This window comes from Ranitomeya variabilis, chromosome 6 (assembly GCF_051348905.1).
Source record: "Ranitomeya variabilis isolate aRanVar5 chromosome 6, aRanVar5.hap1, whole genome shotgun sequence".
Lineage (NCBI taxonomy): Eukaryota > Metazoa > Chordata > Amphibia > Anura > Dendrobatidae > Ranitomeya > Ranitomeya variabilis.
The window spans coordinates 382495638-382516161 of NC_135237.1; the positions used below are offsets into that span (position 1 = coordinate 382495638).

A 20524-nucleotide genomic window follows, 5' to 3' on the forward strand; every position below is an offset into this window, starting at 1 on the left:
TGTAGTTTCAATACAATCAGAGTTTTATCAGCATGAGATTAACACTGCAGGACTAGTTATCACGTGCTAGACAGTCCAACTAATCTGTGTAATAAATGGCAGCTTGCAGACAATGTATAAGGTACACATGAAGCTACCAATCAGAGTTCTGGGTGGGGTTATACACCACTCAGAATTCATAGCACTGCTACATCTGCAACAGAGAAAACAGGGATTTTATCAAAACTGCACCAAGAAGACAAGTACATGATACATCACTGATTTCTACATCATGCTGCTTTCAGATTCCATAGCAAAAACCTGCTGACAGTTTCCCTTTAAGAAATTCAGAGTTAATAATGACGGGTTGCTTCTTTAGGATCCTCCTCTCTCGGCAAGAGTGGAAAATGGCTACAAAGAGCATCTCGTGATCTGTCGGAGCTGCCCTAGGCCCTGCATTGATTTGACTAAGCAGGCAGTCAACCAGTCAATCAGGTTAACCCCATCGTTCTGCAGGCAGATTAGTCACTGCCAGTTTAGATTGGCGGTGGCATACTCTGCTCTCAGAGAGCACATGAACGCTCAGCTGAGCCAAGTGTTCATATGTATGTGCTCATAGGAAGAATTAGCTGGTGGACGATTTGTTATCTAAAGTGTAAAGGAACCTTAACAAAAAAGGAATGAAACATAAATGAAATTAAGTAAAACATACTGGAAGAGACTGTAAGCGATAGGTCTTGCAGAAATCAACAATTCCATTGTAGATTTTACCTTCAGTTCAGCTTATGCCTGAAATGTTGGCTATCCAGAACACTGTCTGCACTGTAGGTCTGACTAAAATATGTTCATGATACTTTGACTAGGAGAACGGCTAGGGAGAGAGTATATTTATAAAGATCATTTCAAACAGTGGGAGATATACTATTCACAAATGTAGACTGAGTGTTCAGGAAAATACAGGAGATGCAGTGAACTGTGACTGTGCAGCAGCACAAGTCATAGGCAGGGTGCAAATTGTAGCAGAGCTGAATAACGGCCAATAGTCTTATGTCATTTATATGCTGCTATCTAGCAGAGGATATTCTGCCTTATACTTTATAACTTAAAGGGGTTTTCTCAAGATCTGTCTCGAGCAGGACACAGCTGTGAGGTCTCTATCACTTGTTCATTGCTTGGAGGGTGGACACTCCTCCTTGAGTAACAGTTCTGGTCAGTGGCTTATCTTAATACAGTGACTACTGGACAACCCCAGCTTATTTAATCCAGGAGCAAAATTAAAACAAAAACAGTGTAAACTCACCTTCTGCAGCAGCGCCATTCCAGAGATGGTGGGGGCAAGAGGGCTGTGCAAGACTGCAAGGAGCAAGGACTAAGAAGGAGGGAGGTGAGCAACTATCTGCTGTATAAAAATCTAAAGAAATGGAAAGAGGTGGATGGGCTGTCAGGAGTTAACTCCTCAGCCTAGAATGCAACTACTGTGCATACTCAGGCAAGATGTGATGGACGATATCCTTGGAAACAAACTGTAAAATAAAATCTCACGGCAGTTGAATGAAAGTAAATAAAAAAGGAAGTCAATTGCAAACGTGCTTATATTTTTCATGCTAACTATACCAATTTAATAACATGAGCATAGACCTTTAATTTTCTAGAAGTAACAGCAGTGACATCATGATTTGAGGTGTGATTTGTCATGTGAATGTATGGTTTTCATTGGAGTTTACTTAATATTTAACATTATAAACAGCTACTAGCATATGAAATGCCAGTGTGAAAAGCTCAAAGAATTACTGCTAGTAAAGTTCTAGACATAAAGAATATACACGTCTATTTTTTTCCTGTAGCCCGACAGCTTTTTACAATAACAAGTCCGAATGCTGCCAACCTTAGCCTATGTACTTAGCCATAAGCCTTACTTTTGCACAGCTATATGCATAGCTTTAAAATAACCTTACTGAGAAGAGATTGAGGATAGAAGAGAATTTAAAAGATAATGAAAAGGCTTTATTTGAAAGACATATTGAAACTGTTAAAAAGCTTCCAGAAAATCTTATTATTTGGTATTTGTAATATTCTGCTGTAAAGTTTCACTATGTTAGAAGAACAAACAAGACTAGCACCAAAATAAACATTTGACATTTAACAAAAAGGAAAATTAGACATTTTCAAGTGCCTACCTGCATGAAGGTATGCCAGGTCTGGATTTTCAATGTCTGAATGGTGTTCCTTTAAATGATTCCGAAACTCCATTGGGGCATTAGTCCCATAATTGCACTTTGGACAGTTATACATTTTTACTCCTTCATGCTTGCCAGTGTGCAAAATGTGTTTGCGGACATTTTCAGCGCAGTTTGATCTAATGATAAATAGAAATATATTTGTTGAAATATTAAAATTATGCATAACATAAGGTGATTTTTGTGATATTTACCAATCAATGTGTCACATCAACACGCACTGTGGACTTATTGGATCAGATGTACGTTTCCTAAATCCACACCAGTACAATCATTTATCCCACGACTTTACTATTAGCCCAAAACATTCTTCTTCGGTCTCATATGATCAGAGCATTTTCTATCACATTCTAGCTATGTCCCTTACATGGCATGTGGAAGAAGGCAATATGATCAGATGGGACCAAAGTAGAACTTTTTGGGCTCAATGCCAAGCATTATGTGTGGTGAAGAAGTAACACTGCACATCACCAGAAGAACACCAACCTCACTGTCAAGCAAGGTGGTGGCAGCATAATGCTGTGGGGATGCTTTTCTTCAGCAGGGAAAAGGAAGCTGGTCACAGATGATGTGAGAATTTATAAAGCTAAATACAGGGCAATCCTGGAGGAAAACCTATTAGAAGCTGGAGAGCACTTTATACCGGGGTGTTGATCCACCTTTAAGCATGACAATGACCCTAAACATACTGCCAAAGCTACAATAAAATGGTTTAGTTAAAAGGCATATTCTTGTGTTTGAATGGCTCAGTCAAAGTCCAGACCTAAATCCCAATGAGAATCTGTGGCAAGACTTGAAAATTGCTGTTCATGAGCACTCTCCATCCAATCTCACTAAGCTAGAGCTTATTTGCAAAGCTGGCATAGATATACCCCAAGAGGCTTGCAACACTAAATGCAGAAAGGTGGTCCTACAAAAAGTATTGACTCTAGGGGGCTGAATACAAATGCACATCACAATTTTCAGAATATTTTTTTTTTAGATTTAGAAAACCATGTATCATTTCCTTTACACTTCACAAATACTTGCCACTTAGTGTTAGTATATCACATAAAATCCCAATGAAAACTTAATTTTATGGGTGTAAAGTGAAAAAATGTAGAAATGTTCATGGTGTATGAACACTTTTTCAAGGCACTGACTAGAGAGAGATTAGCGGATCGATTCGCAGGACTCTGGCCCAGCATCCAGATCAGTGGTAGCTGGTGGCTAAACTGGAATCCCGCAAATCATCTCTTACCTTCCGGCATTCCCCAACATGCCCTTTTATTTGTCAAAGTTGGCACATCATCATCCATGCAGCGTGAAGCACAGTAAGCAATAACAATCATTATTTATATAGCGCCAACATATTCTGTAGCGCTTTACAATTTAACAGTTCATACACAAGTCATAAGTAACAACGTTCAAAATAATACAATTAAAGCAAAATAATGACAACCCTGTCCGTAAAAGCTTACAATCTACAATGAGGTGTGGGGAGACAGTACAGGGGATTATTTACAATGATGGTCCAGACATCTTGAGGCAGTGGGGGATGGATAAAGGCTGTATGAGCTAGTCACCAGACAGTATTTGTGGTGCTATTGATTGCGGTGGATTTTGATGGATGGTTATTTTCAGACAGTGAATGGGCTATACACACACACTTCAATTAGGGAACGTGGTAAGTTGAGGATAATCCTAATTTCTTGGGGTAGAGCATTCCAGAGGATTGGTGTGACCCGGAAAAAGTCTTGGAGCCGGGAGTGGGAGGTACGGATTAGTGCATAGGTTAGTCAAAAGTCGCTTGCAGAGCATAGCGAGCAGGTAAGCCAATAAACAGAAATTAAGGATGCAGGGGGGTGCCGCACTGTGGAGAGCTTTCAGGGTGAGAACAAGCAGTTTGAATTGGATCCTATAATGAATGGGAAGCCAGTGCAATGACTGGCGAAGAGCAGACATGTCCGAGTACTGATTAGCCAGATGCTAATCAAAAGCCATGCTGGGGACATCGGAAAGTTAGAGATTCGAGAGCCAATTGTTTAGCTGCCAGGTACCACTGACCTCATGAGAATTTTAGTACATTCAGAACAGAATTACAATGCAACCTCTTTTAGACAACAACCCAAAATTGCATTGAAAAATGTTCTAAAAGAAGATGGCCAGTAATATAAAACATGGAAGTTCATCTAGATAACCAAATCATCTAGTCTAGAGAACCATATTTTATAGATTTACTGTATAAAAAAAATCTACCTGGCAAATTATTGTTAAAAGGATAAGACTGAAAACATTTAATGTGTGTGTTTTTCTGGCACCTAAATCACGTAAGGCAAGAAGTAGAGAACATTTCTTTGTTGCAAATATCAGTTGTTCCTTAATGACTGGTTCACTGTCAAAAAGAAGCAGGTGGTCATTTTTCTATGTCAAGCAAAACAAAACAAAAAAGTTTTAAGAACTGGCAGTCTCCCAGTGGTGCCTGTGTTATCCAGAAAACAGTGTGTGAGATGGGCACATTTTACTTTAATATTTGTTTTATCCAAAATATGAATTATTGCTTTATTCTGAATATATTTTATGTTATGGATTACTTAAGGGTTAGACTTCAGTGTTAGATCGTCTTAAGAATATATACATTATACATGTAATAATATATATATTATATATATCAAATGGAATCAGCTTTTAGTCTAAAAATGATAAGCTGTGAAAAAAAGGAATAAGAAAAAAAAAGTCTGGAGTTGATTCTAAGGCTATATTCGCACATCTGTGAGAAATTGGACCACTTTTTTCTCAGGTATCAGCATCGTTGAATGCTACTTTCATCAATATTGCATTCATGTTTTTCCTCTAAAGAGATAGATTTATTCTCATTTTAAGCCAATAAAACAGACCTGAAAATTTGTAAATTTTTTAATTCAAATTACATTCAAATTAGTAACTAAGTAACGGATCCATGAGACCAAAAAATTGGATAACACACGGACAATTCACACAGATTTGTAAATATAGCCTCAGAGTTGATTATATATTTGGTAGCTGTTCATGAAAACTCTCAAATACGTGTCCAATTCAACAATTTGATACTTTCTAAGACCTCCTTCACATACCGTGTTTACGGTAAGTGTGACGTCAGTTCTGGAGATACACACACCCATTATAATCTATGGGGCTGTGCACATGTCCTTTTTTTTCCCGGTAGCACAGATGACAATACGTACTGCACATGGATTACATACAGTGGTGCAAAAAAGTGCTTGCCCCCTTCCTGATTTCCTATTCTTTAGCATGTCTGTCACACTTAAATTAATAGTAAGAGACCTAGCACTCAACTTTAGGTAAGATGCAGCAGGAAAAATTTATTGTAGTAAATACAGGAAAACGTTTCGGTCAATTGTGATCTTCATCAGTTACAGGAGGTTATTAAATAAAAGCCGGTAACGGGAATTATAATCGCTGCACGATCATATATCAAAATTAGTTCAGCGTGGTTGTTGTAGGCAAACCTGCTAAGAGCAAATAGGAAAGATTCCTGGAGCAGCAGTGCTCTCCAACGTGGCATCCTCCGCTTGCTAGCAATCACAAAACACTAAACCTGTACTAACATAGACTGTAATGAAGATACATGTCATCAGGGCCGGACTGGCCATCTGGCAAATGCCAGAAGGGCCTGTCTGGTCATGGGCTGCCTTGACTGCTACGTTGCTAACAGAAAGGGTGTGCTCAAGATACCCATACAGTTAAGAGTTGTGACAGAGCACAAAGTCACTGACTCCATCACTTACCCCAGCAGTCAAAGGTATCATTAGAAATATTGGTCTTGTAGTAAATCTTGCTTACCTCCATCCAGGGTAATATTAGTAATATATCCCATCTGGTGCTTGGGGACAGAGACAACATGGGCCTGTGTGATTTCAAATGCCAGGGATGAATTTCAGCCCCAGTCAACACCTGCATGTCATATTTAGTCAACAAGGGGTTACATGCTATGGATACTGTAAATTCAATGTTGCTGCTGTAAAGTAGGTATGAGCTGCACTTAATAACAATTCAGGTACACATGATGTGGCAATAACAGGGCATAATTTACTGGTGGTGTGCACATGGATAAAAGATGACACCGAATGCCAAAAGGCAGCATGTAAAAACAGCCCAAGGCACGGCAATCCCTACTACCAGTCCACATACAGCTCATTAGTGAGTATTAAAGTGCAACATGCATAGGTTAACAATTAGCAACTAGTACCGCCAACATCTATATCTACATCCCATAGGCGGCGATCAGTACTTTGGCTGTAAACACATATACACAATATATAAGTGTGCACATCACCTAATGACGAGGATCTGGGCCAGCACAGGGACACCGAACCACCCCATATGTGGACTGGTAGTAGGGATTGTCGTACCTTGGGCTGTTTTTACATGCTGCCTTTTGGCATTCTGTGTCATCTTTTAGCCCTACTGTACACTGTCTGTTTGGTTTTCTTATTCCTATTTTGAATAAAATGTTATTTATATTGGATTCTATGACTGCATGTTGTCCTTTTCTTAGCAATTCAGGATATAGATTGCTGATAAAAGTCCTACTGTATGCCTCATATAAGATGTCCAATTGTTGAGAAATCATGTTTTATCACTTTATTTAAATTACCTCTTCTACGCTCTGCAGAGGATGCTGCCTGGAAGATAACTGTGCCTCCAGAGCTTGTTTTATATGAAAGGTGGAGTTACCAGTGTGATGTGTAATGGTTACCAGTGTGATGTGTAATGGTTACCAGTGTGATGTGTAATGGCCGCTCTCTGCTCTCCTGATCTCACTGCACAGCTGCGTGTGTTTTCACCGGACACATTTGCACGTTCCTCTCATTTCCAGCTTCCATCTCGCAGGCAGACAGGGTCGTAATATTGTTGCAATGCAGTAGAGCTTAGTGAACTCAAAAGAAATCCACAAAAGCATGGAGAGATCATACAAACTCCTTGCAGATGTTGTCCTTGGCGGGATTTGAAAGCAATCTTTAGACTGATTTAGAATAATCAGTTTAAAGACTGACTTTTCCTGAGAATGTATTAGAAATACGAATTATACCTCCCAAAATCATCTAAAGATACATTTCTCCTGCTATGTGGCTTTTTGAAGCTTTGTAATAATCTGACCGTAATTAATTACTTTAATGAGGATCAGCAATGTGATTTCACCATTTACAGCAGGGTAAATACCAAGGTGTGAGCAACCTTACAAAACTCAATTCCTCCTTCCGAATGGATTTCAAAAGACATAAATACTGAATAAAACTGAAAGGAGGTAATCTCACGTGTGTTATATCACAGCATTTTTTTTTTAGACAGTTATGGGATAAATCAATGAGTGAAATATCAAACAACATTTCTATTAGTAAAGGAACACGTATAACTGTTAGAGTCAGTTGATGGATTTGAGATGACAACGCATAGCCAGAAGTGGCAGAAAAATCAAAAATACTTACAGTAGAGAATATCATACTGAAATGTTCTCCAGTGGGTGGAAAATTTGATGAATAAGAGGTCATCTTCACATGTGGAACATTTGTGACTGAAAATAAGATCCATTCTTTTGAATGTGTGGATTTCTACAAACCCTATACAGATTAATTGGAAGGTCGCAGCCATTTCTGCAACAATTCAGCTACATGGAAATATACCCTAAGACCACTTTCAATAGGTAACACAGTGTATCGGTGTTTTTATGGCAGCATCTGGAGAGGTACCAACACAAAGAGAAGGTGTATTGCCAACATACACTGCTCAGCAGAAATAAGTAGATACTCTATGAAAAGTAAGATTTGTATCAATACCTCACTGGACACAAGAACAATTTCCATAATTTCGACAAGACTGCGCTTCATAGAACATTCATAGAACATTTTTTAACCATTAGCATGAAAATAAGGTTAATAATATAACTTTCATAACAAAATCTTCGATTTTACTCAAATTAGTTGATGCGAAAAATGAATACACCCCACATTAAAAACAACTACATCTACTATTGTGTACGATCTCCATGATTTTTAAGGATCGTACCAAGTCTTCTAGGTATAGAGTGAACAAGTTGGCAATATATTACTCCATCTATATTTTTTCATTCTTCAATTACCGTATTTTCCGGCGTATAAGATGACTTTTTAAACCCTGAAAATCTTCTCAAAAGTCGGGGGTCATCTTATACGGCGGGTGCGGAGCTCTGCGGTCGCCGCATATGGTGCGGGGAGCGGTCCCGATGACGATGTGCCTCACCAGGAAGGTGTAAGTGAATCAAGCCAGCCCATATATCCTATTACCTTCTTCTTTCACCCATCTGGCCAGCCCTTCTATGCTGCTCAAATCTCATGAGGATGGAAGTGAAGTGGTTCCTTCTCTTGCACCCGTCTGGCCCGCCCTTCTCTGCCTTTCAAAACTCGCAGGGATGGAAGTGAAGCGGCGCAGGCACGCATGTGCCGCTACACTTCCATCCCCGTGAGATTTGGGAGGCAGAGAAGGGCGGGCCAGACGGATGAAAGTGAAGGAGGTAATAGAATACAAGGGCGGGCTTGATTCACTTACACCTTCCCGATGAGGCATCTAGTCATTGGGACAGCTCCCCGTACCATATGCAGCCATCGGCACATGCCGTATAAGACGACTCCAGGCATATGAGATGACCCCCGACTTATACAGCGAGTATATCCCAAACTCTATATTTTAACTGGAAAATTTGGGGGTCGTCTTATACGCCCAGTCGTCTTATACGCCGGAAAATACGGTACTTCTTCTAGAGCCTGGATCCTGGAAGGAGAGTGATGATAACTAGAGATGGGAGAACACAAACGGTAAAATTAGGTTTCTGTACCGGACACCTACTGTCCGTGCACGGACCCTGAACATAGACTTCTCCCTGAAGTCTGTGGTCTGTATTACTGTTCGGGTTTGGCAGCCTAAACAAAGCTTGTTGAAAGGGTGCAGCTTTTCCTGTGTGGGCACTTCCGGCCCCATCACAGCCATGTCAAGTAATGACATGGTTGTGATTGGCTGCGCACTGTGTAAAACAAAAAATAAATAATAATAAAAAAAGATGTGGCATCTCATCTATTCTTGATAACCAAAGCAGTTAAAGCTGAAAGTAACGGGGGTATCTTATAGACACCTCTCCATTACTAACCCCTTGACTTGATGTCAGCTGACATTACAAAGCTGACAACAAACCCAAAACCATTACTTGACCTTGGAACGCACTAGGGCACTAGGGCAAGTAAGAAGAGCCAAGGTTAAAGGTAAGGTACCGCGTTTGTAGATCATTAATAAATCACTGTAATGTAGCATAACATGCTGCTATAACCAAGTTTTAAATGCATGTGAAACAGATTTCCTGTGTTATATGTGTTTAAAGAAGGAACTGGGGGCTGACATCTTGGTTTCACAGCAGTTCACGACACTAACAGTGTCATTTTACAGCACCCCATGGACATAGGAGATAATAGACCGGCGAGGACCCTATCTATAACATTGGAGAGGCGTTAGCAGTAAGCTGGGCACGCCTCTGTGGGCTGCACAACTCACTGCTGTAGGTGTGACTAGCAGCCATTTTATTATAGCCCAGTGCTCTCTGCCCAGCTCCACTTACTCTCTATCACAGGAGCTCCATTCACTCCATTAAGCTGCATTCACAGCCTGCAGAGAGAGGTGACACCTGACACCTCTCTCAGCCATACAATGTATGTCTCCCCTCCCTCCACAATGCCTGGCCATTCACTGCAGACCTGGAGCTCCTTCTTATCTTACTGAGGGATGAGTCACAGACAGCTCTGCACAGACAATGCTGCTCCATACACACCACATAAACAATGTAACTGTACTTCTGATGCATTAACTGCTGGTGATAGCAGATCACAGGGCAGTCACACACAAAATGGCTCTGCCCTGTGATGCTGCTCTTCATTCTGCCCCAGGGATATTAGACCTCCCAAAAATGGAGGGAAATGCTGATGTCAGCAGTTACTGCCCAGATTTTCCAGCTAACAGTAAAGCTGGTAAGTCTCACTATAGCTGCTTGAGGTCTAAAACGGAAAATGCTCGCCCTAGTGGTCAATATATATATTTGTAAGAAAATATATAATATTTTTCATATAGAAATGTTTGCAAACAGTGCAAACATTGCATTAATACATTTTATTTACTATTTTAAGCTTAATTTCACAAAAAAACAAACTACAAGAAAACTGGTGGCACCTTCCCTTTAAGAGCCAAGGTTAAGAGCCAAAATTGTCATCTAATGGATGCACCATTTCTGGGGCGGCTGACTGAGGGCTGGTGTTTTTAGTCTGGGAGGGGTCCGATTTCCATCTATTAATATCAGCCCACAGCTGACTGTTTAGCCTTTGCTAGTTATTAAATATAGGGGGGACCCCATGTAAAGACTATGCAGACAGCTGTGAGTTGATATTAATAGGCTGAGAACCTTTATGGATATGGACGCCTTCAAAAAATAATAACACAAGCCCCAAGCTCTCTGCTTTCTCTCAGCTGGTTAGTAAAAATATGGGAGACCCCAAGCCATTTTTCTTTTATTAGCTAAATACGTGTACAGTAAAATAGACTCGAACTGCACTAATTATCTCATTGACATATTTATTATTATGGACAGGCACCAGCAGGTGAATACTCTCATCCACTGACACCTGACCGGCGGTAACCATTTTACCACCAGTCACAGCTGCTGGCTCACACGCTCTCATCTGTGTGACAGCATGGGAACCACATCGCTGTGACCGGTGGTAACATGTAGGGTACGTTCCCACGTTTAGGATTTGATCCAGTTTTGATGCTGCGTATTTATGCAGTGTGAAAAATGCAGCGGCCAGATGTTACAGAATGGTGGATGGGATTTCTAGAAATCCCATGTCTACTGTGCGTCTATGTGCACCTGCGGATCACCCTCGGAAACTGAAATGTGGTGTCTTTCAGATCTGTGGCAGGCTAATTTCTCTTGCGAGTACGCATGAGTTTTTTTTCCATAGACTTGCTTTAATGAGGAAAATCCGCATGTGTAAAAAATACAAATGCGTGTCCACTAATTTGCATAATAGGTACGGAAATGCTGCAGATATTCTGCAGCATCAAAACCACAGCAAATCCTGAACGTGAGAATGTAACTATAAAGTTACCGCTGTTCAGAGCTGATGTTTCCTACGCTGTCACAAAGATGACCGCGAGGTAACTGTCTGATGTTCGGGCCCCCCCATTTATTTGAATGGGATCCAGATTCGGATATCGTTCTGGTATTTGTACCATACTTTTATAAAATTTGGCTGAACCTGATGGACCTGAACATCCATGGGTCCACCCATCACTAATGCTAACTTGTCTCTTCATAAGTCCCCATAGAAGTTCAATTGGGTTCATATCAGGAGACATACTTGGCCACTGAATCACTTTCACTCTGTTGCTCTTCAGAAATGCAACAGTGGCCTTATATGTGTTTATTATATATCTGTCATGTTGGAAAAGTGCACGTTTGCCAAGGACACAGAGTGATAGCAGTATCAAAATAGTAATATGTGAGCGTTACGAGGGGTGTTCATTAAAGATTTCCCCTGACCCACTTCTATTTATCACAGGAGGCTGAAACTGCACATGTGTAATGATTATAAGTCTCTATAGGTTACGTGCCAATTTGCAACTCAGAATTGATAATGGTTAGTGATGAGCGAGTGTACTCATTGCTCGGGTTTTCCCGAGCACGCTCAGGTGACCTCTGAGTATTTATGACTGCTTGGAGATTTAGTTTTCATCCCGGCAGCTGAATGATTTACAGCTACTAGTCTGCTTGATTCCATGTGGGGATTCCCTAGCAACCAGGCAACCACCACATGTACTCAGCCTGGCTAATAGCTGTAGATCATTCAGCTGCCAGAATAAAAACTAAATCTCCGAGCAGTCATAAAAACTCGGAGGTCACCCGAGCATGCTCTGGAAAACTCGAGCAACGAGTACACTAGCTCATCACTAATAACGGTCTTGATTTTACAGGTGCTGACGTGGTGTGAGGTTTGATAATGGACCCAGTGGAATACAGAGCAGTCATCAAGTTCCTTTACTTGAAAGGCCGCACACCAAAGTAGACGTTTGATGAGATGAAAGAGGGTAACGGTGATGATTCCCCTTCACATGATGTAGTCAAGAACTGGCATCGTCAATTCAAATATGGTTGGACATCGGTGCAAACACCTCCAATTCCAGGGCGACCTCTCTCTGCTATTGATGAACACACCATCCAGCAAGTGGAGACTGCCATTTTGGAAAATCACCGCATAACCATTCGCCACCTAGCCCAAAATGTCAAGATTAGTGTAGGGTCAGTGAAACAAATCATCCAAGACCATCTTCACATGCATAAGGTATCCACTCGCTGGGTTCCCTGGCTGCTCACACCTTTCCAGAAGCAGGAACGAGTCGAATCCTCTCAGGCTTTATTGACGATGTGCCATGGAAACCAGGGGGACTTTTTCAACAGACTGATCACACAGGATGAAAGCTGGGTCAATCACTATGATCCTGAGACTAAAGTCCCAGTCTATCCAATGGAAGCATCATGACTCACCGCCTCCAAAGAAGGCACGCGCCCAACCCTCGGCATGCAAGGTCATGCTCACAGTATTTTGGAACCAGCACACAGTAGTATTGATAGATTTCCTAACAAAGGCTACCATCAACACTGGGGCAATTGCAGGAGGCCATCAAAACCAAGAGATGTGGAATGCAAACCAAAGTTGTCCGCCTTTTGCAAGACAATGCACCAGTTCACAACTGACATGTTACCCAAGTGGACGCATGCTCCTGTGGCTTTGAAATTCTACCGCATCCCTCTTATTCACCTGACCTCACACTATCGGACTTCCAACAATTAAGTTATTTTTGAAGGGCAAGCATTTTCCAGATGATGAGACTCTGATTTCCGAAGGGACACTGTGGCTTTTGTAGAAACCTGTCGACTTCTACAAGCAAGATGTTTACAGTTGCTTAAAGAGATGGGAGAAGTGTGCGTCCCTAGGCGGCACCTATGTAGAGATGGACTAATAACTGTGCCAAGTTTCATTGCTCTCAGTCCACAGGAAGTGAGTCAGGGGAAATCTTTAATGAATGCCGCTCGTACATGAAGACTTAACGTTTAATTGTTCAATAATTAAGTGACCCTACACCCCTCCACTCCCCCCCAAAAAATGAAGAAAAGAATGGCAGCGTGTCTTGGAGCATCTTCCTTTCAGAAAACCTGACGAGGTTGACTGCCTGAAAAAAGACGTTGTGTGCACATACCCCTATTCTTACTTTTGGCATTTCATAATTTCACTCCCTCCTTTTAATAGTTCCACAAACACAATACAGGTATATGCAAAACTAATATTAGGCATTATTTTAAACATTGACGGCAGTTTAAGATCTTTACAGCAATATAATATTTTTTTAACATTGAAAAAAAAGCTTTATCAGGTTGACTTTATATTTCAAACCACAAAAATGCTCAGACTAATAGGAATATGCTATTTTTTGGGGCCTTGCACTGCTCTTCTTTGTCCCCTGTAAGTCTCTCAAATGTCTTATTTAAAAGGAATATATAGTACTCCCAGAAGACATTTTCCCATTTCTATTCTCTTCAACTCCTGTGAGCCCTTGTTCGGTGTGATAAGGCAATCTCCTTGGGGATCTGAGCTGTGTAGTTTCGTAGCACGAGTGACAAGGACTCGACTTGAATAACTGCTGTGCGCAGGTTGTAATTATGTCAGCTGGAGTGTTGAACAAGGGGACTGATTAATGTGAGCCCCAGCCCAGGCACAGTCCCTATCAAAACCTTCATGCAGGCCAGCAGTGGGGATGGGTTAAAGCAGAAAGACAAAAAATGCTGTACGGTCCATGATAGATGAATTGCTCCAACAGTCTTCAGGCAGATGTTCCAGGACAGTATAATATACAATTACTCTACCTTATCACCTTCCCAGGGACAATAAAGCTTCCTCCTACTATAGCTCATGTGAGTGAAGGCAAAATTAGTTTTACTTTTCCAGCACTGACTCACTCGTCATATTAGCTTGATTGTGCTTCCACATATAAGAAACATGCATGCTATAAGCATGTAAAAAGAGGAATATTTTTGGGACATCACTTTTAATACTTTTCAGCTTAGGAATCCATATTTCACTTGGCCAGAACTTCACTCAGTCATAGTCTGAAATATCTTCTCTAACGTGCCTGAGATTATGAGGTAGTTGTTAAGATTGTTCTTATGTGGATCGTAAGTGACATCATCCGGATACATGAACCACTTATTACTCTTTGCTAATGGCGAAAACAGATCGAAATATTTTAGTAAGACTTCACCAACTTTTTAGCTAGAGAATGTTGGCTTCTGGTTTAATTTGTGAAGTATATGTATGATATGGCAGTCCTGTCCTAAAGACAGTAATACGCATATGGCTACACACCACTGCTGCTATTATTTGTCATAACAGGTTAAATTTGGGCGAAAAAGCCACTTAAAGGACATTCTAAAGCTGCTAAAATCAGCAACCTCTTTTCTTGTGTATGAGTCACAGGAGAAATCATCTGTCCAGACACAGAGGCATTAAAAGGCATTCCCATCTCCAAGATCATATCCCAATATATAGTAGGTGTAATAATAATATTAGCAAATACCTTTAATTAGAAATGTAGTATAGTTCTTCTGATTCGCTATGTCACTTGCCCCATGTGCCAAGCATTGCAGTAGCTTAGATATCCATGGTTACGTTGACTCACTCTCTATATGAATGGTCATAACCCTGGATACCTAAGCTACTGCAATGCCTTTGCATATGAGGCAAAGAGAAATAGAAGAGGATTTAATTTTCCAGTACAAACTGATCAACAATGAAATTGCAACAGCAAGAAGGAAAAGTTTTGGAATTATGTAAATTATTATTATTATTTATTGTTATAGCGCCATTTATTCCATGGCGCTTTACATGTGAGGAGGGGTATACATAATAAAAACAAGTACAATAATCTTAAACAATACAAGTCATAACTGGTACAGGAGGAGCGAGGACCCTGCCAGCGAAGGCTCACAGTCTACAAGGGATGGGTGAGAATACAGTAGGCGAGGATAGAGCTGGTCATGCAGTGGTTTGGTCAATCGGTGGTTACTGCAGGTTGTAGGCTTGTCGGAAGAGGTGGGTCTTCAGGCTCTTTTTGAAGGTTTCGATGGTAGGTGAGAGTCTGATGTGTTGCGGTAGAGGGTTCCAAAGTATGGGTGATACGCGAGATAAATCTTGTATACGATTGTGGGAAGAGGAGATAAGAGGGGAGTAGAGAAGGAGATCCTGTGAGGATCGGAGGTTGCGTGTAGGTAAGTACCGGGAGACGAGGTCACAGATGTATGGAGGAGACAGGTTGTGTATGGCTTTGTACGTCATGGTTAGGGACTTGTACTGGAGTCTCTGGGCAATGGGGAGCCAGTGAAGGGATTGACAGAGGGGAGAGGCTGGGGAATAGCGGGGAGACAGGTGGATTAGTCGGGCAGCAGAGTTTAGAATAGATTGGAGGGGTGCGAGAGTGTTAGAGGGGAGGCCACAGAGCAGGAGGTTGCAGTAGTCAAGGTGAGAGCTGATGAGGGCATGGACTAGGGTTTTTGCAGATTCTTGGTTGAGGAATGTACGGATTCGTGAAATATTTTTGAGTTTAAGTCGGCAGGAAGTGGAAAGGGCTTGGATATGTGGTTTGAAGGAGAGATCAGCGTCAAGGATTACCCCGAGGCAGCGAGCTTGTGGGACTAGGGAGAGTGGGCAGCCATTTACTGTAATGGATAGGTTCGTTGGGGGGGTCGCGTGAGATGGGGGAAAGATGATGAATTCTGTTTTGTCCATGTTAAGTTTCAGAAATCTAGCGGAGAAGAAGGATGAAATAGTGGACAGACATTGAGGGATTCTGGTTAGTAGGGAGGTGATATCTGGTCCAGAGATGTAGATCTGTGTGTCATCAGCATAGAGGTGATACTGAAAGCCATGAGATTCTATGAGCTGTCCCAGGCCAAAGGTGTAAATGGAGAAGAGTAGGGGCCCTACGACTAAACCTTGTGGGACTCCGACAGATAGGGGGCGAGGTGAGGAGGTGGTGTGTGAGTGGGAGATGCTGAATGTCTGGTCTGTTAGGTATGATGATAAATCACAGGATGGTTGCCTTATCTGCACCTTATCTACACTGTGTGCAGAATTATTAGGCAAGTTGTATTTTGATCACATGATACTTTTTTTACATGTTGTCCTACTCCAAGCTGTTCAGGCTTGAGAGCCAACTACCAATTAAGTAAATCAGGTGATGTGCATCTCTGTAATGAGGAGGGGTGTTGTCTAATGACATCAAAACCCTATATAAGGTGTGCTTAATTATTAGGCAACTTCCTTTGCTTCGGCAAAATGGGTCAGAAGAGAGATTTGACGGGCTCTGAAAAGTCCCAAATTGAAAGATGTCTTGCAGAGGGATGCAGCAGTCTTGAAATTGCCAAACTTTTGAAGCGTGATCACCGAACAATCAAGCGTTTCATGGCAAATAGCCAACAGGGTTGCAAGAAGCATGTTGGGCAAAAAAGGTGCAAAATAACTGCCCGTGAATTGAGGAAAATCAAGCGTGAAGCTGACAAGATGTCATTTGCCACCAGTTTTGCCATATTTCAGAGCAACAATGTTACTGGAGTAATAAAAAGCACAAGGTGTGCGATACTCAGGGACATGGCCAAAGTAAGGAAGGCTGGAAAACGACCACCTTTGAACAAGAAACATGAGATAAAACGTCAAGACTGGGCCAAGAAATATCTTAAGACTGACTTTTCAAAGGTTTTATGGACTGATGAAATGAGAGTGACTCCTGATGGGCCAGATGGATGGGCCAGAGGCTGGATCAGTAAAGGGCAGAGAGCTCCACTCCGACTCAGACACCAGCAAGGTGGAGGTGGGGTACTAGTATGGGCTGGTATCATCAAATATGAACTTGTGGGACCTTTTCGGGTTGAGGATGGAGTGAAGCTCAACTCCCAGACCTACTGCCAGTTTCTGGAAGACAACTTCTTCAAGCAGTGGTTAGGAAGAAGTCAGTATCGTTCAAGAAAAACATGATTTTCATGCAGGACAATGCTCCATCACATGCTTCCAACTACTCCACAGCGTGGCTGGCCAGTAAAGGTCTCAAAGAAGAAAAAATAATGACATGGCCCCCTTGTTCACCTGATCTGAACCCCATAGAGAACCTGTGGTCCCTCATAAAATGTGAGATCTACAGGGAGGGAAACCAGTACACCTCTTGGAACAGTGTCTGGGAGGCAGTGGTGGCTGCTGCATGCAATGTTGATCGTAAACAGATCAAGCAACTGGCAGAATCTATTGATGGAAGGCTGTTGAGTGTCATCATAAAGAAAGGTGGCTATATTGGTCACTAATTTTGGGGGATTTTGTTTTTGCATGTCAGAAATGTTCATTTCTAAATGTTGTGCAGTTATATTGGTTTACCTGGTGAAAATAAACAAGTGAGATGGAAATATATTTGTATTTTGTTAAGTTGCCTAATAATTCTGAACAGTAATAGTTACCTGCACAAACAGATATCCTCCTAAGATAGCCAAATTAAAAAAAAAAACAAAAAACACTCCAACTTCCAAAAATATTAAGCTTTGATATTTATGAGTCTTTTGGGTTGATTGAGAACATAGTTGTTGATCAATAATAAAAATAATCCTCTAAAATACAACTTGCCTAATAATTCTGCACACAGTGTATGCTGCATTTGCGGCATATACCCTATACTCTGCCCTAGTTTTCTTAACTTTCAGCGTCATTTCATTTTTTTTAATTTAAAAATCCATATCTAATAAAACTATACAATACTGTATATGAAAAACACTAGCCAGAATCTTTGAAAAATCCTGGAGAACAGGATAAGTCCCAGAAGATTGGAGAAGGGCAAATGTTGCCCCATCTTCAAAAAAGGAAAGAAGATGGAGCCAGGAAATTACTGGGCAGTGAGCCATACTTCTTCAATAGGAAATTTCTTTGAACAAATTATTGAACAACATGTATGTAAGTACTTGGATAAGAATGCAGTAAGTAACTAGACCCAACATGATTTTGTAGCACACAAGTCATGATAGACTAATCTAAATTCCTTCTATGATTGACTCACTGACTTGGTGGGTTAGGGAAATGCAGCAGAAATGCTATATCTTGACTTCAGCAAAGCATTTGATAATATATTTCATAGTATCCTTATTGAAAAAGTGACCAAGTATACGATTGACAAGGCTACGGTTAGGTGGATCCATAACTGGCTCGGTGATCGTAGTCCAAGAATGGTGATAAATGGTTTCACATCCAATTGGAAGAGCATTTGAAGTGGAACACCACAACACTTTGTCCTGGTCCAAATGTTGTTCAACATTTTTATAAATTATCTAGATAAGGGAATAAAAGGTAAACTAACCAAATTTGCAGACGATTCAAAGCTAAGAAGGGTAGCAAACACTAAAGAATACAGAGAAAGGATTCAGATTAGCTTGAACAAAGGGCAGGGACTAATAGAATGGTATTTAACAGGGAGAAATGCAAGATTCTACATCTGGGCAAGAACAAAAATTGCAACTACCAAATGGGAGGAATAGAACTAAGCAACAGCACGTGTCAAATAGGCTTTGGTATACTAATAGATCACAGACTGCACATGAGTCAACAGTGTGATGCAGCAGCAAAAGAGGCAAACACAGTTCAAGGATGTATTAAGAGAAGCATAGAGTCTTGATCATGTTAATTAATTATCCCCCCTCTACTCCTCTTTGGTCAGACCTCATCTGGAATACTGTGTCCAGTTCTGGGCACCACATTTTAAATAAGACATTGAAAAACTGGAGCAAGTTCAGAGAAGACCTACCAGGAAGGTGGGCAGACTGCAAAGTATGTCCTATGAGGAACTGTTAAAGGATCTGGTAATGTTTAGCTTACAAAAAAAAGGCTAAGAGGAGATTTTATAGCCGTCTACAAATATCTGAAGGGATGTCTCAGTGTAGAGAGATCATCCTTATTTTCCTTTGCACAAGGAAACATGAGAAGCAATAGAATGAAACTGAAAGGGAGATACAGATTAGACAATGGAAAAAAAACCTTTTTGACAGTGAGGGTGATCAATAAGTGGAACAGGCTGCCACGCGAGTTAGTGAGTTATCCTTCAATGGAACTCTTCAAACAGAGGCCGGAGAGACATCTGTCTGAGATGGTTTAGTGAATCATGCATTGAGCAGAGGGTTGGACATGATAACCGTGAAATTCCCTTCCAACTCTAACATTTTATGATTCTATGATACCTGCTTACAACATCTAAAATAATGTTATGACTCAAAGACCTATCATTTAAATTTTGTTTCAATGATAGGTACAAAGATGTGCAGTAGATTGGCAGGGTTCTGGCTCCTGATAACGCGCCGACCACTCAAAAAGACAGTCTACGGGGTACTGCCAGCAAGCACAAGCGCCTAGCTTCTATGGCGCCATAGAGCAACTTTTTGAACTGCTGCACATCTTAAATGGTAACTATTAAACAAAAAGAAAAAAGAAAGGAAGAAAAATAAATGATATGTACACCCCTTATGAGTTTGAACATGCTATATATGCAGGGCCGTATTTACCACTAGGCACTCGAGGGCACGTGCCTAGGGCGGCGACATTGCGGGGGGGCGGCACCTGAGCAAGGGTTTTTTCTTTTTTTTTTGTTTTTTTTTAGTCCCAGGTCACAAGCGACCGACCCCCCACCTCCCGCCCCCCGACTCCGGGTAGGAGGGGGGCGCGGAGAGCAGGTGCACCATCCAGCCAGGAAGTGTCTTCTCGCGCCACAGCTCGGAGCAGTCGCGGGGTCTCACCCTAAGGAGGAAGCCGACGCTCGCATCTTCATGGACGAGTTCAACTGCTCCTCTGCCCCGATGCTGACGCCGGATAAATCTTATGACAGTCAGCCGGACCGGAACCCGCACGACATGAAGGTGAGTGCTGCGCAGATATAGCAGAGCCGAGCGGGTCCCGATCCGGCTGACTGGCAAACTCCCCGCACGCCATCCAAGTCCTGTGTATGCCAGGGCACGGTATATACCTGGTCCTACGGGGGAATATATGAGCCATATGCATGGCTCATATTCCACCCCCCCTGTATGCATGGCTGATGGGCCATCAGCCATGCATACAGGGGGGGTGGAATATGAGCCATGCATACAGAGGGAGGGGTGGAGAGATGACCCATGCATACAGGGGGGG

The 20524-nt window shown here is 41.6% G+C and overlaps 1 protein-coding gene across 1 annotated transcript in view; it reads right to left on the reverse strand.

The window, feature by feature from the left end:
• Positions 1-20524, reverse strand: part of ZNF407 (zinc finger protein 407) — a 764411-nt gene that overhangs the window by 205862 nt on the left and 538025 nt on the right. Inside the window, exon 8 of the mRNA XM_077270085.1 lies at positions 2157-2335. Within this exon, the coding sequence (XP_077126200.1) occupies positions 2157-2335 (179 nt within the window). The remainder of the gene's footprint in view (positions 1-2156; positions 2336-20524) is intronic.